Source organism: Anopheles nili, chromosome 3, assembly GCF_943737925.1.
Source record: "Anopheles nili chromosome 3, idAnoNiliSN_F5_01, whole genome shotgun sequence".
NCBI classification, from domain to species: domain Eukaryota; kingdom Metazoa; phylum Arthropoda; class Insecta; order Diptera; family Culicidae; genus Anopheles; species Anopheles nili.
This window is the reverse complement of record NC_071292.1, coordinates 65596272-65619049: the sequence shown is the minus strand read 5'-3', so window position 1 is coordinate 65619049 and position 22778 is coordinate 65596272. Positions and strand designations below refer to the sequence as shown.

Here is a 22778-nt window from a genome sequence, read left to right as displayed (position 1 = left end):
GTGTTCGGCGACTCTTCCTTTTGCTAGCCACCGGCAACAACGGTCCAGTGGCTCGGCTAAACGTGCACCGCTTTCTTTAGTGCGGTTGCCTACACGAGCGGCTTGTGCGCTCGGTTCCCGACCAACCGAGCAGAAATGTCCCCTTTAGGCTTGCCTAACATCTTCTCAAGGGTTATAATTAAAACTTTCTGCTCCACCACTCGCATCCGTTCTCATTTCCACCACTAAATGACCCCATCGGTGTCCGCGAGTCGCATACATTCGCAACGCAAATGAGCTACCCCGGGAAAAGCTGAGCTGAGTTGAAGCAAAAAAAAAACACAAGCACGACTATTTCTTCTTCGCGACAAGCATATCAAGGCTCAGTCGCTCTGGTCATCTAACGCTGTGTGTGTGTATTATTTTTTTTTTCTTTTTTGTTCCCTGCCAGGAGGAAGCACACCGACCGTTCGCTTCGACCTGGCAAAGCCGTTGGCAATCATCACGAATATGATAATTGAATCTAAGAGCTGCGAGTAGCTTCCCGGGTGGGCCCCGAGTTAGCCGATCGAAAGAGTCGAGTTCCAATCCACCCGTTCATCTCGCTTTGGTCGTCGCATGTGGACCCCCGGAGCAGTCCTTTCCCGGGCGGATTGGACGGGATTAAATAAAAATCGGGAAAACCCTCGGCTAACCGTAATGCACCGCTTCGAGGTTTTGTATCACGAAGCGTATAAGGTTCGTTTTTTCTTTTGCAGCTTCATTCGCTTCCTCTTCCACCTAGGCGCCGAGTTTAGTTAGCCTGAGTCAACTTCACACAAAAATCCGACCACGATTCGTGCGGCCCCCGGGACGGTAGCGTACGTGCTTTCGCATAGTGAATGTTATGCAAAAATGAGAAAATACAACAAAGACGCTAGACGCTTACGCTCCGCACAAAGTCAGCCCGGACGGTGGGAGGATTTGGCAATAAGGAACTGCCCTTAAAACTGCACGACAGAAAGATCAAGACAAAAAAAATGGATATGCGCAGATTTCAATTGGGAACTTTCGGTAATTATTTCGGTCGAGAAATACGACTGCTGGGTAACGATTTGTTGCAGAAAATTTCAACAGAAAGAGAAGGAAAGAGAATAATGAAAAAAAACTGCTCCTCCTGCATGCGAGAAGGCATTTTTTTTATCAGTGCTATAATCCTTTCCACGATATCCTGCGAGACATTTAGCAAACTCGTGTACATGAAACAAAAACAGCAACGTAAACACTCGTCACCGCCAACGGGAACATTTCTCCGGCGCAGCAGTAGCAGTAGTTGAAATAGTATTTTATCGTCGTAAACTTTGTCTAAGCTCGACCTCGAGATGAATGGATAATGACGACAGATGTGCCATCGTTTGCTGGAAATGAAAGCACGACCAAGAGTTTAGAAAAAAAAATCCTCCAAACCCCTCAGTTCTGCTCAAACACGATGCAATAAAGGAAACGATAGTGTTTTCTCGCGCAACAAACCACCTATGAACGTGGCACGTGGCGAAGGAAAGTTGCATAAAAAGAACTACAACAAAAAGCTGCTCATACACACATCCTTAGCGATGTTGCTTTACAACTAGCGACCACTAGGAAAGTTATGGGTGGAAAATTAAATTCCACGGCTTCACTGTGCGCTGAATTATGGTCGCTGTTTTAAGTGTTTTACTGCTACTTTTTTGGAGTGCCATATTGAATGCATGAAACAAGTGGTGCGGTCGCAATGGTAAGCAGGGAAAAACTATGTGGTGGACGGGGAACTCAAACACGTGTGGTAAATTGTGTCCGGCAAGTGTAGTTGTAGTGTGGAGTAGTTTGTTAATAGGACTTTTCTGTTTGTCAATTCCCCTTCCCAGTTGGAACTGGCGCTATCGGTTCCGCGAGAAGAGCGTTGATGATTTGCATGCTGAAAAAGCCGAATTCGAGAAAAAACAGGTTTGCGAATTTGTATGCTCTAAACCAGTTGTGCTTCAGAAGCATTTCGATCATAATTTCATACTGCAACGTAGAGTGTGTTCTGTTAAAGGAATTATCCGAATCAAATAAGGTAACAAGAGATACACCTCGACAACATCGAACAAAAGTCAACGATCCACGAATACAATCCTTATTTGTTTCGTTCCATTAATAACGTATCTGATTACGTTCATTCGTTGAACACGTACGACCTACGTACCCTCAATTTCAACAAACAACCCTATCTTATTTTGGCTTTAAAGCGTATCTCCGTTCGTATGTTTTTTAATGCTCCAAAGCATCATTTTTGCGAGAACATCAAAATAAAGATGTGATTTACGCATTTTCCCGACAGCTAAAAGCCTCACGAAGGGAAAACAGTAACCAAAAACGCAGGCTTCATTTTGCCACGAAGCACTAACAACCCCGAACGCAACTGCGTTGAAGGTCGCGCGCCTCGTTCACCCACATTAGGTTTTAGCCAGGCTCCCACACGTACACGAAATTTCACACACGCACACCGTGAACCAGCAGCTTGGGAGCAAGGCTCACTCCTTCAACGAAACAGCGACCTAAAGGAGCAGCAGCACCCGGAAAAGGCTTCCCACGATCCGGACGGAATGCCGCAAAAAGTGCCATAAAAATATTTAATAAAGAGCATCGCGAACTTTGAAATCGCCGACGTTGTTTTTTTTTTCTCGTCCTTTTTGCTCGCCTCACAGCCATATATGGGAATTTCACGAACGCCAGTTTTTTTTTTCGTCAGTTCCTCTTCTCTTGCACTGTCTCCCACAGCATCCATGGCGATGCGCAAGCAAAAAAAAAGGCTCGCATCCTTTGGTCATTTCCGAATGTGCGGTTGATGCCCCCCAAACGGGATGCTCGTATGAGCATCGGCAAGGATGTTGCTGTTTCATTGAGGTGGGTCGTGTGGGGAAAGGGGAAAAATATTACCCAAAACCCGCGACCGGAACTGACACCATGGGTAGCAATAACGTTGCCTTCCGTTATGCCGTGACCTACGATCCTGATCCCATCGTTTTAGCACACCGGAAAAAAGCCTTCACCGTTATTAGCCACCACTCGGCGGCTTGCTTTCCGCTGTTTCGGCCTACTGCGATGCGAGCATTAAACGAAAAAGCATGGTGTGCTTTGAAGGACTCTTCCCTACTCACGTGAACTGCTAAACGGAAGGAGATTCGCTCGCCGGAGCATTCACGTAGCAAACAGACCGACAATTATTCAGCATGACAAATTCCTTTACGCGTGTTTGTTTCGTGTTTCATATTCGGTTTTGTGAAGCGTTTGCCAGATATTGAGAATCCAATATTCGAGTCATGTAAAGTGATAATCCAATCCAATTTTCAAAACAAAACCATTCATTGTATTTATGAAATGATTTTGTCGAAAAACATAACCACACACGTCTTCAACACGGTGCGTTTGTTTAACAAGTATTCAGTCGAATGAATAGAAACCGGTTTTGTAAACGAGCTGTAAAACGATAAAATGTTTCTGCAAATGTTTTATACAATACCACATTCATATAAAATGCCAGGAAGATACATAAACGGCTGTAACTCGAATAAATTAACCTCACCATAGCACACCCGCTTCAAATATTAATTAAACAAGCTAATTAAACTCAACTATCGCCACACTATCTGCTCCCCTCAATCCGGTAGCTCTCGACCAGCGTACCACCATTGAAAGGAAGAACGTCAGCAATAAATGCATTAATAAGAAATTAAACGCATAAATTACGTCCACATGGATTTATTTTGCACTGCTAGGGGCTCTGAATGGGCCGCTCGGAAATAAGAATATGGAACCTTCAGCAGTCGAAAAAAAAACGATCACGAACTTCCTGCAAGCAAACCCGGATGGCCTGCCTGGTTAGCCACTTGCCTGCGTCGCGTTCTACTAATTATGACTTTGTGCGGTTTTTGCGCTTCTCGGAATCCTCACCACTCGTCGGTGAGCCGTTGTCGGTTAGTTGCCACTCCTAGCCAATGGCTTTCAGCACCACGAACCGGATGCTTGCTAGAAGGACACCATCCCGCAATCAAACAATAGCGCTCCCCCTATGCTAGCTTCGTGGCTCGCTAAGGATGGCGTCGCTTTCCAGTGCTTCCGGTGGCCGCTCGATATCGGCCCGTCGAGGGGTTGAACACTAAAAGTAAGGATTTTCCACAAACATGAACACCCGCCGCGGCGCAGGATGCTGCATGCGGATGGGAAGCAGATCCTGGCGGATCTGTTGTTCCACGCCGACCATACCGCTTTGAGGTGGTTTGCATCAAAAACTGGACTTACCCGAGAGTGGCCGTATGCTGCTACAGCAACATCGTACCACCGAAGGATGGGAAAAAGCAACGACATCGTTTCCCTTCCGTTGGGCCGCGAATCCTTCCGCGGTGTCGTTTCTGTAGCAGGGAAATCGAAAAGGCACCTTTTCTAAGCCAGCGGCACGATAAAACAATGCACGGCGAAAAAAACACAGAAAGTGGACAACGTACACGTTACGAGTACGGCTGCCGGACAAAAAGGATACCGCTGCACTCGAGGTGTCCGGCTTAACCACAGCCACGAACCGTGGGGAAAAACACCCGTTGGTCAGCGTTAAACGTCGTCGGACGGCACTCACGTGACCCACGGGTTTTGGTCGGTGATAAATGGAACGGGCTTGTTATTTTATTAATTTGCTGAAAGGCGAACGAACCGCAAATGCATGGGCTGGCAATTGTTGCCTGTCGTCGTATCTTTTGCACCGCAACAAACGTTGTAAGCTGGTGTTGGTCTTTATTCCTTCCTTTTCTACGGTATCCTTATTCATTTCCGGGAACCCTCGTGGATGGAAGGTCTTTTTTTGTTACACGTTTAAGTGAATTTCCTAAATTTTTAACTTCTTATCCTTTACGTGCTTCGTTTTGAAAACCAGCATCAAAGCTTCTCCTTATCTTTCAATATCGCTTTTCCTTTCGCCTCATTTTCTTCAGCCGTACAACGCTCGTGCCTTCAAAATCATCTTTTTGGAACAAACACATCTACACTCTACGCTGAGCGGAAGAAACAATTTACCCATCCATTTCCGGTGGGAAATAAAAATGTAAAAAACCCCAAGCATAGATAGAAAGTGAACGATCATAAACTGTAATCTGTTTCCATAATTGAGTCACATTAAAAAACTCTTGCGACCAAACCGGCCGGTTGTCGTATCGCTGTAAGCTCGCCAGCCTGCCAGCTCGGCCGGTGTGGGAAAATTTATTGCTGACCAATAATATAAACCAATGGCTAATAAATAGAATGCACCATAAATAACGTGGCTCCGAAAGGGCCCCGAGCACTAGCCCGAGAGGGCATCGGTTGAAAATTGAGATGGTGACATTTACGAGATGGCTAATAGAAATTTTATTCCTGCTGCTAATGGAAGCGGAATGGATAGTGCCGTGCAGTGCTTGGGAAACACAAATTTAACTCGTTTAGGTTTTTCCCCTTTTGCGTGTGTAGCTACGAAATGAATTTTCGGCCAGCGTATCATGCATAAATCATGGAACTTTATTGTTGCTACAATAGTGGCATTGTTTAAAAATTGTTTCTTTTTTTGGTTCGGAAAGCACAGCTCATACAACGAATGCTATGCAATGTGGTACATTAGACTATGGCTAAGCTTGACACTTTATGATTCTGCTAAGCTGCTCCGTTTAGGCTCGTCATCGACAAATACTCAAAAAGGTCTCCAAGAACTGTTTTGTTTTCATGTTTCGGATTCACAGCACACAGAAAAAGGCCCCCATGGGTTCCATTTGGCTCGAATACATCCTCGCAAATCTTGTCGCACCCTAATGGCACGGCGAAGCGATTCGCCAATTAAATATTTACCCCTCACGTAACCCTTAACGAAAATATGTTCTAATACGCTCACTCCGTAAAGTGCCCCGGCGGCGAATCAGCGATTTGTATTCCGAATTCAGCTGCCGATGTTCAAAACACCGTGGCATTTCCTCAAATCACACTGCGGGATAAAAGGAAAGTTTTCATGTCCAGAAAATGAGCAGAAAATTTGAAATTATAGAAAAAATTTTTGTCTTGTAATTTTAAGGGGTTTTAACTTCCAAAACTTAACAGTTTTCCGCCATAATTTTACTAGTCAGTATTAATGCAATGGCTCGTGAATATCTTATTCATAGTCTTATTTTTGGTCTCTTATTTCTTAAATGCTCAAAAAATATCCATCCGCTCATGCTCCACCATTCCCATAGTTCGGCATCCAGCATTTTCGTGTTTGGACAAGATATTATCACACAACATTCCCCACTTGGTTCGAATTTTAGCGATCCACCACGCGAAGCTCAGATAAATCTCGATGCCTTCATCTCGCAGCCCCCCGGTTCGCTCTGCGATTGCTTTGTTTATGCGCCTCCATTTGACGCCAGCTGAACAAGCAACTCGCGGTTCGATTCACCGTTTGACGCAAAGGAGAGAGCGAAAGAAAAAATGTCCCCAACCACGGTTCGGTTCCCCATGTCCTTCCAAACCATTGAACGCCACCAGGGGACGAAATATTGTAGAATTTGAAATTATTAGCAGTCGTATTTCTTACTTACACGCTTACGCACACGCTTAATCGCTCAAATCCTGATCGTTGTCGCAAACACCAGCACTCAAACGCAAGGACACTCGCTTGCGTGCTGGCTCGTCCCACGCGAACCATAGCCGATGCTGTGGTTTAGCAGCACCGGTTTTTCGTTGTCGAAGAAAATGTGTTCCAAAATGCTCGCCACCATACCCAGTACCCAGCTGGGTTGGTTCGCGTCTGAAACAACTTCAAGCTCCCATGGGACGACACTGTGTAGAAAGATGGCAGCGAACGTCTCGCATCGTCCGCTTGATCCTGACACAACCGACACATACACACGCACACCCCCACGAGAAAGGCATCAAATTTCCCGGAAGCGACGAGGCGGTGAAAGACACCATTCTCCCTCGGATTCACTTGTCACACTTTCACTCGCACCAACGCCCGGACACAACGTCCTGCCTGTGCCGGCACTGATTCAGTAACTTTGCGGAAAAGTTAATAAAAAATTAACAACTACTCTGGGGACTCGCGGAGGACCCCACGCACGCTTTCACCCCTCTCCGCGGAAACCGCACGTGCGCGAGTCTTTCTGTGTGTGTGTGTGTGTGCGCGCGGACAAAATTATCCACTTTTCGTGCCGGAGAGCGTTTTGCTCGCCCGTCAAACGACACCCGTGGAGTTATTTCGAAACCTTTGCGATGGTGCGCGCGGGAAAAAATGTAGGGGCTCAAAACCTGCGGCACTGGTTGGTCGCACCGGGAGACCCCGAGCCCGCAAAAACCGCACCGAATAATAAGTTGACACGTTCTCGGCGCGCGAAGGTAGCCAAAAGTAAGTGCTATCGGTGTTTGGGTGTTCTTTTTTAAAGTTATGGCAGCTGGGTTTTATGCGGAAAAAACGCTCGCAAAGCGACAGAGGATCAATTACGTCCTAACGGAGAAAGGCACCGATTGTTGTGGAACAAGCAGAGCAATTTCGATGGCTAAATCTACATGGTGTTAGACCTATACCAGATGTGTATTATTTTTTTTTTTGAAACAGATTAAGTATTTTTTTTATCAAGAGAACTATCAATGGATCTAATAAAACTATTCTTCAAAATAAATCTCACAAAAATCACAATACAAACACCGTCTCTTTAATCGCCATCAAGCTATCAAACGATATGCCGGCGCAATTATTCGCTTTAATCGCCCTAATCCTGGTCCAAAGACCGGTCACCGTTGTAAGTGCGACACTTAAACAGCTTTTGCACCCTTTTACAGCCGGATTAACACGTTTCCAGTGTTCTAACGACCGTACCCACCGTCACCATCCAGCCGTTGCGTGGTATTTAAAACATAACAAACGCTCAACTCATCAAGATAATCTGAACGAACTCGCTGTTCAGTGCCACCAAACACCACCGGTTTCGCGCTTCCATGAAACATGCAACGAGGAAAATTGAAATCGCATACCCAAAATATATGCATCCTGCGCTCCAGGCCTTCGTCATTCCCATTCCCCCCCTCCCAAAAACACCCCACGACTGTGTGGGTCAGCCGAAAATGGGGCAATAAAATGTTAAACATACTCGTGGCATTATTCATGCCGCTGGAAAATGGCATTCATTCCACCGCGCCACGGTGCACGATTTGTGCCAATTGGCACCCACGAATCCGCTCGGTTTCGCTGGGCCCCTTGCGCCACCACCCGTGGTGACGCGAGCCGACGCCGGGACACACCGTACCGTTTTACAGGATCTTTTTGGACTTTCGCAATAAAGTACAAATATTTACTACCCACCATCGCCGGGCAGCGGGCGCACGGCATCGGAAACACTTATTCCATCACTTTGGTCGAACGCGAAGACGAAGCGCATTCCAGAGTGGGTGGGTTTTGGCATGCCCCGGGCAGATTAATCTTGTTCAGGAACAGATTTTCTTCATGTAAATTGAAAAATTGCGGTGCCATAAAGTCGACAAGTAATGGGTTGCTTTCACGCGCTCCGCTTCTGTCCAGGGCGATTGGTTGCGATTCGTTTGGTTGGTTGGGCTGATTTGGTTTGATTTGCTTGCCGACCGGCTATCGTTCCCTTCCAGTGGCTTGTGGAATGATTTTGGGGTTGTCACTTTTCTTTGCATTTCTGCTTCAAGTGAAATCGTTTCCCTCCGCTCCACCGAAATGTTATTTAAATGTAAAATCATCCTTTTCCTCCGCTGGTCGATGTTGGAATTGAAAATGGAAAATCAAGCACGTGACGAAAATTGGATCCACTCGATACGACACGCGACAAGCTTAAACGGCGATTCGAATTCGTCTGAAAAACATTCAATACAATTTTGTGGAAAATTTAAATCTCAAATACTATGAAAATTACGCAGCACTGACTATCCAGCAACGGGTAATAAAAAAGTCATGAAAGCCTTGGCTATAGGCATAGCAAGGTAGGCCATGACCGTACACCGGTTGTCGAACCAATCAAGAAGAAGATGAAGAAGAAGACTACAAAAACTACTTTACAAACGAATCAAATATGGCCGGTTAAAAAATAAGAACAAAATTAAACGTATCGTGAAAACAGAGACTTGAGTGATTCGATTTATTGGTGAAATATACTAAACGGCGTAATTTATACCAAGTACCGCAATAAAGATGAAACGATTTCAACCTGCACGGTAAATGACGCGTTTCGTTCTCGGTACGAAATCAAACATCAAACCATCGAGAAGATTTCTCAGACAAGACGTTTTCCACTTCGCCAAACGCTCTCGTCACGCCATCCCAATATACCACCTACCAAATGCCACCGTCTCCTCGCCTTCCCAAGGATTAACTACTCGAATGAAATGCTAATCAATCGCTAATTCTCGAAACCGATTCGCAACCAAACGCATCTGCCAGGGTTTCCATGCGTTCGTCGAACTAATTCGCCCATCCCACGCGCAGGTGTCGAGTGCAGGCGGCGGGCGTATTATGTTCCAATTCATTATCATTAGTTCATTAATTGATTGATGGCCGAACTCGAAACCGGTGGCACGGCCCTTGTGCAGTTGCACTCCGAAACATACCCCTGCCTGCTCACAGCACCGAACCCCGTGGAAGTAATTGAACCGATTCGAAGAAAACGCTCCCGCGGCGCGTTGTGCAATTTCCCGATTGGGACGTCTTCCCGTCTATCGCGCCCTTTTGCGGCCATCCCTCTCGGTAAAGCACAACGAGCAGCGCGCAAAACCGCAACCTGACGTGAGTGAAACCGATTCCGTGCAATTACCTAGCGATGATTTATGGTGCCCGCCGTGTGTGAGCAGCTCCTTGAAGGTAGCCAAACGAAGTCATCACCCGGAAACGCTAGACGCCCACTCGTGACGCTTGCTCGCTGGCGAGCTTTTCCGTGGGACCGAAAACCGAAACCCCAGCTGATGGTTGGCGGTGGCGCGTCCGATGCGCCTGCCTTCCCCACCCACGAAACATCACCGATAAGAGCGAGGCGCAAATATGCCAATTGGAAAATGGAACGATAAATAATACAGCCATAAGTACCTGTTGTTGTTTATGTGCTCCGGCGATATTTGTCTTGCCAGGGCACAGACACAGGAGCAGGGCGTACGGTATCGTCCGGGGTTTTCCGCTTCCGGTTGCGCGCGCGGGCTTCGTTCCGCAAGTTGCTCACATTTCCGGGCACGGGTGGTGGGATTGTGGATTTTGGGCTTTATGGAGCGACCCGTGCGGACGACGAAGCGATCGCGTCCCCTAGCCTTTATTGGGGCAAAAACGGGCAATCACCAGCGCTCCCTCGGCTCGTCCCGAATGGGGTATTGACTCGTGTTACAGTGGACCTTGAGGAGGCTCCCGGGCTTCAAGGAGGGCTATGCTTGCAATGCATCCTTACCCACAGCCGCTCCGTGTAACACGCGGGGAAATTGCGTTCGCACACGCTCCATGAAGGATAATTTTGCGTGCGTGGGTGCGGAGGTCAGATTTGCTTTCGAGCTGTCGAACTGAGCCGTGTGCATAAATAAATTAAATCAAACTCAGCCTCGGCTCGGGCCGGGAACGACCCGGATAAAACGGCAGATAGATGCCAGGCTTGGCCATAAATCAATACCGCTTCGCTTTCGGGGGAGCCCGAGGAATTGGTGTGTGTGAGTGTGTATGTCATCGGCGGTTAAGTGATTTATCATTTGTTGAATCGGTTCAATTTATGTACATATTTCACCATTCCGAAGCACCAGCAAAGGGCCACGCGCTCCGACAGAACCTAGCTCCGACCGCCGGGAGGACATTTTACGGCTTCTTTTACGGCTCGGGAAGGTTTGACCTTCACCCAAGGTTGCGTCGGGTCGCGCACATCTCACCCTCCGCGATCGATTAACGGTGGTGGTGTATGTAAATCAATTCAATTTATGGGGTTTATTTACATCGGGTGGAGCGTTTTTTTTTCTTCTATTCGTGCGATGATAACTTTCCAATTATTCATGCGAGCGCCAGCAGACATGCATAATCAGTGTAAAGTAAGCCAACCGGGAGCTTGAAACCTCTCCAAAGTTATGTCAAAAGGCTTTCGAGGGCTGAGCGAGGCTCTGGAAATAATGGCAAATCAAAGTGCTGGATTATAGGATCACATTTTAATGAATATTAAATCAATCCCCACATTTCCCAACCCGGAATCCTCACACTCGGTGAAGCAGCAATCGTTCACTTACTACCAAAGCACGGTATTAACACCATTTCATTCGACTGCGATTGCTCATTACGTAGCTCGATGGTATGTTCCACACGGATCGCCCGATAAGAGCAAACCTCATACCAGCTCCCTCGATGGAGTTTTCTTCCAACCGAAACCGTTCCCTGTTGCATTGCGAAACGGCCTGCTTTTCCGTCTCGTTCACGTTCCGGTTAGGATCAAACCCTACAGGGCGATCGAGCGCGGCCTTCATCACAAAATGGCACGAGCGGTAAAAGCCCACGGGAGGCGAAAAAGCCCACTCACGGCGCATACGTGCGTCCACCCGGAAGCAACTACACACCATCAAAGTGCATAATAAATCATGCTCAAGCTCGTACGCCGCCCGTCGAAAATTCGACATTTTACCAACCCACGCCCCTTCGAGTGGGCAGGATATTCGACCGGACTGACTCGGAGCAGCTCGTTCCGATCGACTGTTTGCGTTTTTACTTTACCATCGACTGCCGTTCCCGTTGGACGGCTTCCAAGCGAATCAATACGCTGCCCCAGGAACCCCCTGGAAAGGATACTCATCGGCCAGGGGCGAGTAAGACGAGTGTCTGAAATCAAGTGTTACAACATTTACAACATCCCTCTCCCGAAGGGCTGCCACCTGCCCGTAAGCCAGCCTGCTAAACAAACCGACACGGTCTCGGTGCTTACAGCGCTTGATAGAGTCATATAGCCGCGTTTCCGGCCGGTTTCGATACAAACTGAAACCACGATTCAGTGTGGTTTGGTCCGTAGAAGGTGACCCGACCTTGCCGCATCGGGGAACGGCGTCGGTGCACTTTTCCACAGCAATCTGATCTGACTTTTCCCACGGGGACCGGCATCGGTACCGAGCTGGGAAAGGCAACGGAAGCTAAGGCCATATCGCAGCAGCATTTGGGCTGTCCTGGACTGGAGAGGGCTTAGAATGCATTCAGGTGACAAGCCAAATGCAATTTAAATCAGCACTTTCTTGCCAGTGGTCAACAAAGGGTTTGATGAAATTTAGAAGACATTTTAGAAGACCTTTAAAGGGTACCATTTTCACCAAACATTTAGTATGTTTTTATGTGCCATTTCATTACAAAACACAGGAACATCGCAACAACCACACACCTAAAATATGCTTTTAAAACAGGTGGCGCTCTTCCTGCATGACATGCATGCAACCACGAAGGGCTAGTTTGTGCTCATTTAGAACACCGCCATTTGGGGTATCCGTAATTTATTTCGATGCTTTTCGGCTCAATGTTTGCAGCGGTAAGTGGTAATTTAAAACCCCCCCCCCCAAAGCGTAGAAACTACTCCACGCTTTCCGCAGGTTGGTGGTTTAGTTTTCGATTCCGACGGCGTGGTTTAGAAAAGGAAGCGTACAAAAACTCTCACCACCCAACATGTTTCCCGACTCGCATGGAAACGGAACCCAGTTCGGTTGGGTTGTGCAAAAAACGGATTTCCTCGTGTTCATTACGATGATGTACGATGCATGACAGGGTGTAATTTATAAAAAAAAACCCGAGGGTTAGTTTTCCCGCTCGAAAATGAGCGCCAGGATTCATAACCACCATCGCGGCACCATCAGTTTCGTGCCGGTTGATGGATGCGGCCTGGCTTTGCTGAGCAGTGGGAAGCGGGCCACGTAAACGGCAGGCGATATGTCAGTAGGGATGAAAATTAGCTTTATTTGTTTCGTGTCCATGCGAAAACGACGGACTCAGTCACGCCTTTTTGCTTTCCTTTTTTCTTTTACCCATCGCAAGGAAACCCACCGCATATAGTAGATGCATATTTAAAGGTGAAGGTGAGCGTTCATTTTTTCACTCACGCACGATGAGGAAGAATTTGCACCGATCCAAAGCCACCACACAACACCCGAACAATGTAATCATCGCATTAGGAAAAACGAAAACAACCCTCTGGCCTCTGCTTCGGCGCTGCTGGCCAGGGCGGGAAGCTATCGGAGTAATTTAACGACCTTGGCTCGAACAATGGCAAACAATCTGGCAGCAGCGATTTGATTTGTTCGTACGAGCGCACTTCCGCTGCCATTTCCACCCTAGCGTGAAGCGCCAGGCCAGCGTTATCGGTATGGCTTTGATCTCGAACATTACGCTCACTATTTCACACCCCATTACAGATCCGAGCATCGACACGTGTGTGGGTATGTGTGTGTGTGTATAATTTGCACAATTTCCCGAGAAGGAAAAACATTAGTACCACTTCCCAATGGCGTTTCGTTTCCCGTGTGAGCCGTGGATTTTTTTTCTCTTTTTGCTCCTCCAAGCAGCACCCAAGAAGCAGAAGACGATGTAATGCTCACACACACACACACACACAGGCACACACACACACGTAAGCACACCCAAGACGGTGGGGATGAGATTTACGGATATTTTTATCATCCGACTTCCACTCCAGAAAATTAACTTCTTTTATGAGGCTCTTAAAAAAATAACGTTACACAGAACGCCGAGCGCTGGGGGAGCTCGGGGAGCGCGAACAGGACGATGGTGCAAGAAGTGAGAGGCAGCAACAGACGAAAAAAAAAAAAAAGCTCCACTAATCCGTGGGTCCCACGAGCTGACCGGCGCCGGTGCTGGGGCAGATCGCATTTATTTACCGCTCGGGAAGCCTGCACGGAACGGGACGGAAGGACACGCCGGTGGGAAAACGTACCGACGAGCGTTTTCGTTCTCGGCTTAGAAATGGCTTTTCCGGCAGATTTCTTCTTTTTCTTTTACCAGCCCCCTTCGGGACATGAAAAGACAAAACGAGAGCCATAAATTGCACCGAAGTTGCTCTTGAGCGAAAGCCATTTCATGCCATATTTCCGGTTTCGCACTGCAAGTGACTGCCCATGGATTGGCATCTATCGGGTTCGTGCTTCGCTCCGCTCGGTCACACCTACGCTGTCTTGGGAGGGTTTTCCCGCAATTTCCCGTGTGCATTGCATCCCATGGGAAAGTCAAGCGTGGAATCATATCAACGATACCTATCGACTCCTGGCAGTCATCAGAGAACGTCTCCAACCATTCGGTCTCTCTTGCTTTCTCACTCTTTTGCAAGACCCTTAAGACCCCAGAGAAAGGGGCCCGCTTTCGCCGGGAAAATATATAAAGTCTAGACCCCCGAGGGTCGCTTCTTTTGCCGTCTAATTGAGTACGATGAGGACCGAATGATTTTCCTCTCAAACAATAGCGCCACACAGAAGCCACGCCGACACACGCCCTATTATTCACCCTCACAATTGGTACACCCCATAAGACGAACAAAACGATTGTCGTCGTCGTCGTCGTCGTTGTCGTCGTCGTCGTTGTCGTTATCGTGAACTTCTTCGCCTTCGACGTGAGCCAGTGTGTCGGCTGCTTGAGCTGGTGCTTCAGCGGTGGATCGGAATCGTCTAATCGTCCGTTCGTTCCCATCGTTCCGGGCGCTCTTGCGAGAGGAAAATCTGAATGCCGACGAAACGGGGTTGGGATTAAACGGCCAATATGCCACGCCGTACGAACCGTGGGACTGGAAGCGACTGCGTCTTCCGGGACGTTCGTTTAACGGACTAATCGCAAACGTCAACCGTCGGAGCGCGGTGAGACGGCCGCTCACTTTCCGCCCGCCCGAGACCGAGCTCATTGGCATTAAATTGAGCGTAAGTAATGAAATCAATCACTCCCTCGTGAGGGGTTTCGTTTGGGAAACGAGGCACGCAAGGGCACGAGCGCCATAGCATGGGAGAATTGGACGTCTTGAGGAGGATGAAATTTAGAAGGGTATTACGTGGATTTCCAAATGCAAGGAGAGTAGCGGATAGAAGATGTTATCAAGAAGAAGAAACGAAACGTTATCAACAACCCGCACCGATTGTTTATCATGAGTAGAGAGCATATTGTTGCAAACATTCATTACCTTATTATTTTACTGCATCTTTTATGAGCGCTGAATAGGATATATTTCTTCAATTTTTGTGGGGAAATGCACTCATCCACCCCTGCAATTTTGTTAGGATGTTTTTGCGACGAATATTCTTCGTTTATTAATTTATTACTCCAATACTACTACAACCGATAGCGTCAGGCAGATACAATTTGCATTGCATTTCCAACCCAACAGTACTATTTTAATTATTTTTGTCCGCGAAAACAAAGCCCATTCCTCGACTCCCGAGAAAGGTTCCAGGAACTGACAACGGGACTGAATTCCTATAAACAAGCTGCAGTTGCTTTGCCATTACCGTCCTTTCAGCGGATCGGCGAACGGAGTGGAATTTTGGGGCCAAACTGCACACAACATCGCATTCGCTCGCGTTTGTACGAATGTGTTTGTTTTTGTTGCGTTTTACTCTCGTGCAAAATTAGATTGGTTTCGCAAGCCACCCTAGCCGCCCGGCGTAATGAGCAACTTTGGACAAGTTCTTTAGCCAGCTTTTTTTTTTTTTTCTTGCAACACGAAGCCTACTTCCGGTCTGCACCGTGGCCGCGGCCCCAGCGCTAACAACAACTAATGACAATTGTTTTGCATTTGTGCCGCTTGTTTTCCGTTCCGTTTTGTTACTTTAAATAACTTTTCCCCGAGTTTTACGCCCCCTTTTTTTCGGGGGGGGCAAAGTTTCATTGTTTTATTTCGGCACTTTTGTGTGCCCTTTTGGGCTGGTTTCCACCGTACGACGTTTTGGGCCGAGTTGACGGTGGAAAATGAGGCACATCGTGGAGCGAGGCAGCCATTTCATCGTTTAATATTTTTAAGCTGTTCGTGCGCCCTGGTCTTGGAACGCCCGGAGAGTGCAGCCGTTGGGTGGAAAAGCAGTTAAAATGCGGTCCGTGCCGTCCGACCGGGCGGCACTGCAGGAGTGCATCCACCCACTTTCGTAAGTAATTTACGATGCGTTTACCACACGGCACGGCATGTGCGAAGCCGCGGGACTTGAGCCGGCTTATACGGAGCCTGGTGTACGTGCAAATGCCGCCACGTACGTACGGTTGGTAACAGGCGTCGGGATCCGGGCGCGCTGTTTACTCGGGCCCAAGATGCGCCCACGACCGGTACGTGAGCAAACAAGGTTAGTGGAAAACTTCGAACCGAATGCCAGAATGTGAAACACCCACCCGCGGGATGGGCAGCCAATACATTGTGTGTGTTGCTAACAAATAATTCTTTTCTGGGGAGCAATTTACCAAAAAAGCCAAATTAAATGGAATTTTGTGGATGAAACATTTTATATACATCCATTAGGCAAGATCAAGAGGCTGTTTCTCTAATCATCGCCTTATTCAGCTACAGAAAACGGATTATCAACCATTCCTTGATAAAGGTTTATTACGTTAAATCATCAAATATTTATTCCGATTTGTTAAAGTTCTACGCAATCCCAAATTTAAATTTGCTGCAATGCTGCAAGCCGCAATAACCTTTTTTTTCCATTGCGCATTCACTTCATAAAGCACGCTACTTCGAACGAACAGTTATGGCTCTCTAATCGCGACAACAAACCAATCAACGATCGGAAGTTACACGAGTTCCACCCCCATATCCCATCGAAATCCCACCATCCATCGGCTTCACACGCTTCCTGTCCAGCGAGGCATGGAAATCGATTAATCAGAAGCAAACCACGAATCAGCGTTGACTTTTTTACGGCTGATCATTTGTCGAACATCCATCTCGTGGCACCTTCGGACCACCCGATTCCGCTCCAGCAGCTCCGTCTAATTATAAACAGCACCTCATCATAAACAGCACCCAAGCGGCAGCAGCAGCAGCACCATGCAAGCGGAGATTGATGTTGGCGAGCGAAAACAAGCGCAAATCAAACGCTCGCTTTGGTGCGCTCTGGCGCGAGTGGAAGGGCTCACTGCTACTGCCGATGGCCATAAACCAGTGCCATAAATTCGTAAACAACCTTTCCGGCTAGCCCGGCTTGGGACGAATTATCGTTCCGCTTTCGGTTGTTTACGCGCGTTGTTTACCGAACGGTTGGCGGGTGTCGTTTTCCACGACCGCTCCGCACAAAGCGAAAGGTTCTGCTGCTGGCGTTGTGCGTGTGTGTGCAGCTTTCACTCGACAGAAAAAAAAAGCAATGCATCCCTAACAAAGAATCAACTTCTTCTTCCTAGGGGCAAGGGAGCTCTGTGCCAAATATAAGGTGGAGTGGGTTTTTATTTTTGAGAAATTCCAATCGATTCTGAGCGCGTGTAAAAAAACACGCGCACCATAAAAGATCCTTTTTGAAATATGGACCGATGCGCCGGCGATCGCGGCCAAGGCAGTATATTTTCGACGCTCATTACAACCCGAGGAAACGCAAATAATCAATCACAGGGCGAATACTTACGTATCTGAAGACTGAGACAGTACACAGCTTGTGACGTCATCGCTGGACGCCAGACGTTCTTCTACTTGATTGACGGATGCTGCAGCAAATTGACTTTCATCTTCCGGCACTGATTACGGCTGCATTGGTGTATGTGTGTGTGTGTGAAGCTGCAGGTAAACGGAAGAAAAAGGAGCGAGATTTGTGGTTAATCGTGATGGAATTATTATCTACCCGCAACGAATGATCAACCTACTGAACCGGAGCGACAGGACACAAAATGAAACCCACGCCCGTTTCTGGTAATGTTAATTGTGAGGTGGTTTGAGAGGTTTAGCAAACGAAAACAAAAGCAGCTCGTAAATCCACGGGGATGGAAGGCGAACGATCGAGCGCGCGCGCGCGCTGTAAATTCCCATTTCTTATGCACGCAAAATAAACTTCGCAAACGGAATTACTTTGCCGAATTTCATTTTCTAAATGGCATGAAACGCAATTTCGTCCATTCCTAGAAGGCATTACCCTCATCATAATTTAGATTATTTTTCTTATCCCCGTGCTTATCTTCCCTCCACCGGCGCTTTCCACCCGCGAAACAAAAGGTTTAAAATTACTATCATAAGCCTTTGCACCCGTTCGTTGGTTCGTTCCGTTTTTTCATCCGTCTCGAGTGGGCATCCCCTCGCATCGAGAGCATCTTTTATTGGTTTAGCTTCATTTTTCTCGCTCGTCCTCTCGGGCATTCACAAAAAAAAAACCTGAGGCCCCATCCGATGGTGGCCATTGTCTTGACGAGTCGGTCCCGTGGAAACTGTCGGGACGCTTTTGATAAACCGACGGACGGTCGTCCACGTACGGGAATGCGTTGCCTTTTGCGCCTCTCTATTCAGGTGAACGTTTGCGAACGGTGCTTGGAGAATGCAACGATAACTTTCATCTTCTATCGGAGGCCGTTTTCGGAAAGCATAATGTGGCAAGACAGCGGCACAATAGTGAACGTGCGAGAAAACTCATTTCACCGCTCGGGCTAGCAAACCCGATGGTGAGTGCATATGCTGGCTGTGCGCCATCATCTTTTCTTCGCAAGGAAAATCCCAAAAATTCAAAACCATCCCTCCACGGACCCGATTCGACAAAACGACGGATCGGCCCGGCGAAGGCGCACTTTCCATTGTAACTTCTTCGGTGTGTGCGCGATGTTCAACAAATGCATGAATAATAAATAACTTAAAAGATCATCATTATGGCCGTAGGAAAGAAAAGCGGCGCTCGACCGAACTGGAAAGCGGTACAAGTGTACCGGGTTCGAAAGGAAAAGCGAACCGAACCCGAGGCCGGATCGGTGGAGTGCCGGGAAGCTGGAACGGAGCAAAATGGTTCCTTCCGCTGCTCGTCAAGCCCGCAGTCAGTCAGCTTTTAGACTTTGGTAACGTGTTTTGTGCATAAATTTGCTTTCGATTTTTTACCGCACCGGCATGGGAGACATTTCTGTTGCCATCAAGGATGTCGACGCGCTACGTCAACCGTGGAGCAGAAGGTGTAAACGTTATCGCAACCCACCTAGAGCGAGTGATTGATTGACGGCCGGGGTAGAGATTGTGAAAGAAATATACTCCTGTGGAAGCTTAAATCAATTCACGTGTATTATAGATATTATTAGCGGATTTTTTTGGAAGGCCTTTGATTGAAACAAAAAAAAATACGCTACATTTTCATATTCAATCAAGCCATTATCCCTTCACGTTACTTACTGACCCGCATAACCATGTCAAAGGAGAATGCAACAATGGCCTTCCGGCTAATTAATGGCAGCGTTCATTGCTGCCCAATCGCACTCCGTTATAAATCGCCCTCGAGACGATATACCTTCCCGTCAAATATTTGCACCGCCTGATGTAAATCATTAATCAAGCAAGTTGTTCACAAAGACCGCTTCATTCCATTTTACGATTCACGATTCACGGAAATCACGTCGCTCATCGGCAATCAGTGCCGAGAAACAATTGAAAAACTACAGTCATCATCCGTGGCGTAAGAAAAGTAGCAAAGACCGAAGACTCGAACTCGACGAGTGTGTCTGGTAGCCGTCATTGATTTGCCGCTCTCGGGGTGAACCTTCTTAACCGCCGAGTTGCACGAGTGGGACGATAAAAATCGGACAGCAAGGAAAATGAAAAACACACTCACCGAAGTGGAATCCGTCAAGGATGAGCTCACCTTGAGCCGCTACGGAGCAAAGGGAGAAAAGGACTTTCAGGCGGTTGGCAACACGAGCCGACCCTCGAACAGAATACCGATGCCAAACGGGGACGATGATATCTCCAATCAGCAGGCAGCTCCATCGGAGCATAGCTAAATTGCTGCTCGTTGACAACGGCCCAAAACTCACCCCCGGTCGGTTGGGGCTACCAGCTTACGGTGGCCGTACCAAGAAAGGGAAGAAAGAGCGTCAACGAAGACCCCAGTCACGTGGATTTCTATCCCACGGATGCAGCTGATTCATGCCGTTTCGCGCGGCAGAAGAAGTTTGTCGAATAACTTTTCAACTTTGTCATAAATTTGGAGCCAAACGAGCTCGCCTCGCTCATCGCCCATTCGCTCCCTTGCCCGGCCCGGCTCGGCAGCGAACCATAAGAATGATTAACGGCCCTTACAACCGTGCCCTTGTAAGTCGGTTTGTTTCTGAAGTCGCTGCAAGCGGCGGTGAAAACTGCCGGCCACGAGCGCCTGAATTAAGTAAGTAACAAAACCAGGCGATCGCACAAAGAAAAGGTGGCTTGCTGGGGGTGGCGAGATGAAGCAAAATAAAAAGGCACCGATGAGTGGGAGAAGCAAAAGAACCATTATCCACTTTTCATCTCGGTAGTTTCCGCCGACTTTATCAGATGTTCCCATTCCCATTATACGGCTTGCAGTGAAGGATACATTATGCGGAAGTATATTCCAAATGCTTTTCATCATGCCGCAATGAGTTTTCATTCTTCTTTGTAAATTTTGTAAAATTTATTAATAAATCTCTATATTATTTTGATCGTGATTAGTTTATTTGTAAGAATATAATAAAACGAACGTTGTAAAATCAGGCATAGTTCAGCTTGTGAATAATTTCACCAATTTCTACACAGCGTGAACGTCCAAAACCACGGTTTAAAACTATTTCATCTAAGCAAAGTCAAGAGTTGCCAAGATAGTATCAAGCACGTTGCAGCAACCAAGACGAAGCCAATAGCAGCGAAATAGCTGAAACGCTTTACATTGTTTGCTGCAGCAGGGAAATTCTTCGGCAGATTCCTTCCACCAAACCAACACGCAACCAACTTCTTCCCGCAAGGCTCATTACACGGAAAACCCCACGGCGGTGTTATTTTCGGCAAGTTTTCGGCGCACAATTTCGAACAAATGAACAGTGAATGTAGGTTAGTCAGGCTCATCCACGCAGCCTAGTCTCATCAAACCCTCATCATCCGGTCGGAGTTCCCGGCCGTCAATGCATGGCCGTAATTCCATCGCTCGACGTGCTTTCACGGGACATGCTTTAACTCGACGCTCGGCGTCCGGGCAGGATCTTGCGAAGGAAAACCCGAAACGGAAGCAGTCACCCGGAAGGTGCGGAAGGTCGGATGTGCCCCTGCCAGAACAAGGAAAGGCTCACCCCGGTGGTGGAAGATTTATGAGCTCGTGCAACAGGATATCTTCATAAGTGCGCTTGGGTTTTGCCTCCACGAGTACTCTTCGGGGCCACGAGTTCCGATGGGACGAGTCAGCTTGCCCGGTTAAAGACGGAGGCCGTGGAAAACTGGAGCTGGATGGCGTTTACGTCAGCGCATAATCGTTGCAACCGTCAAAGTCGTCCCGGGTTGCCCCTCACACGAAACCGAAGTAAGGTGCCACTTTCGTATGCAAATCTTCGACCTCACCGGTTCACAACTCGACCACCAGCTCGAATCCCGGAACGGTATGCATCAAAGCATGCATGCACCATCCGCAACCCCGGAAGGATGGCGGGCAACAATGAGAGAAAAAAAGGAACCGCCAACCCATGGCGAGGTGTCGAAAGTTTTCCATCAATCTTCGACCGAGCGTGAGCGTATGAGTGTGCGCAAGAAAAGGCTAAATCGGGGCAGAGATTTATGAGGTTGGTGACGAAACTTTCAAATCCGGTCCTCATCGTGCGCTAGGGGAGTAATGCGACGAGGGCCTCTTAATGAGCTCTACTGACGCAGCACACGAAACGGGCGTCCCGTGCATCCTTCCGTGCTCACACGCGCCCCATTAGTCGGCTTCACGAGTAAAAATATGTCGCGATGAAAATGCGCCGGCAGAAAGGCAATCCATGCGATGGTGGATTTGCATGAATTTTTCTCCAGCTCAAACGGCTTCTTTATGATGCAACCGGTTTAATCTGTTTGGTAAAGTCAACAGTCATCCTGCATGCTGGTGGCTTTCAGGAGATCAAAAGATTTTCAAATATGTCAGCCTGACAAACATTCTTGCTAGATTTTTGGGTTTAACTTATTCGTAAATCACGAGTAAATCACTTAAAGTGACACTATGTACTATGGGTAAACGTGCTTCTCTAATGCAGCTTGACGAACAATCAAATGTTTGTTAAGAATTTCACAAAATGTTAACGTTAGTTTCCCCGGAAACAGCAGGTAACATTCCATCGTTGAAATGTCTGCTACAGCTTTTTAAAAGCTACCCATATCAATCCACAGCAGAAGACAGCCCATCTAATCGACCCAACGGGCATGGGCCATCGTCTTTCGATTCATTTTAGTGTTGTTCCTCGGAAGGAAACCCATCACCCGGGTAGCCGTCACGTCCCACGTGCCAGACAGCGCGTCGGATACTTCCAATCGGCGTGGCTCATAAGCGCATGATAAACTTCATCTACACACGGAACAAGCTCGCTAGCAAAGGATAAGCACAACACACATACACACACGCACACACAAACACACGGTACAGCCGCCGAGACGAAAATAAACGAATGCCATCACTCAATAGCCCGATAACTACCGTGGCCCAATCACTTACCTACACCAACGGGCCTTTGCCGACGGTGAAACGCGAGGCAAAAGGACACTGGATAAGGACACATTCAGGCGTAACGTGCACCCACGCACATGCCGCCACATGTCCTCGTGCGTAGGCCGCATGCGAAGGACAGATATTTGATTATGTTATTAAGTGAACAAATATCCCTTCCAGGAAACAGTCCGGGGGCG

General features: G+C 47.7%; 1 protein-coding gene across 1 annotated transcript in view; it reads right to left on the bottom strand.

Annotated features, from left to right (window-relative positions):
• The window catches only part of LOC128724834 (uncharacterized), a 112096-nt gene extending 94488 nt beyond the window's left edge, over positions 1-17608 (bottom strand). Inside the window, exon 1 of the mRNA XM_053818556.1 lies at positions 17569-17608. Within this exon, the coding sequence (XP_053674531.1) occupies positions 17569-17608 (40 nt within the window). The remainder of the gene's footprint in view (positions 1-17568) is intronic.
• Positions 17609-22778: the final 5170 nt, after the last annotated feature.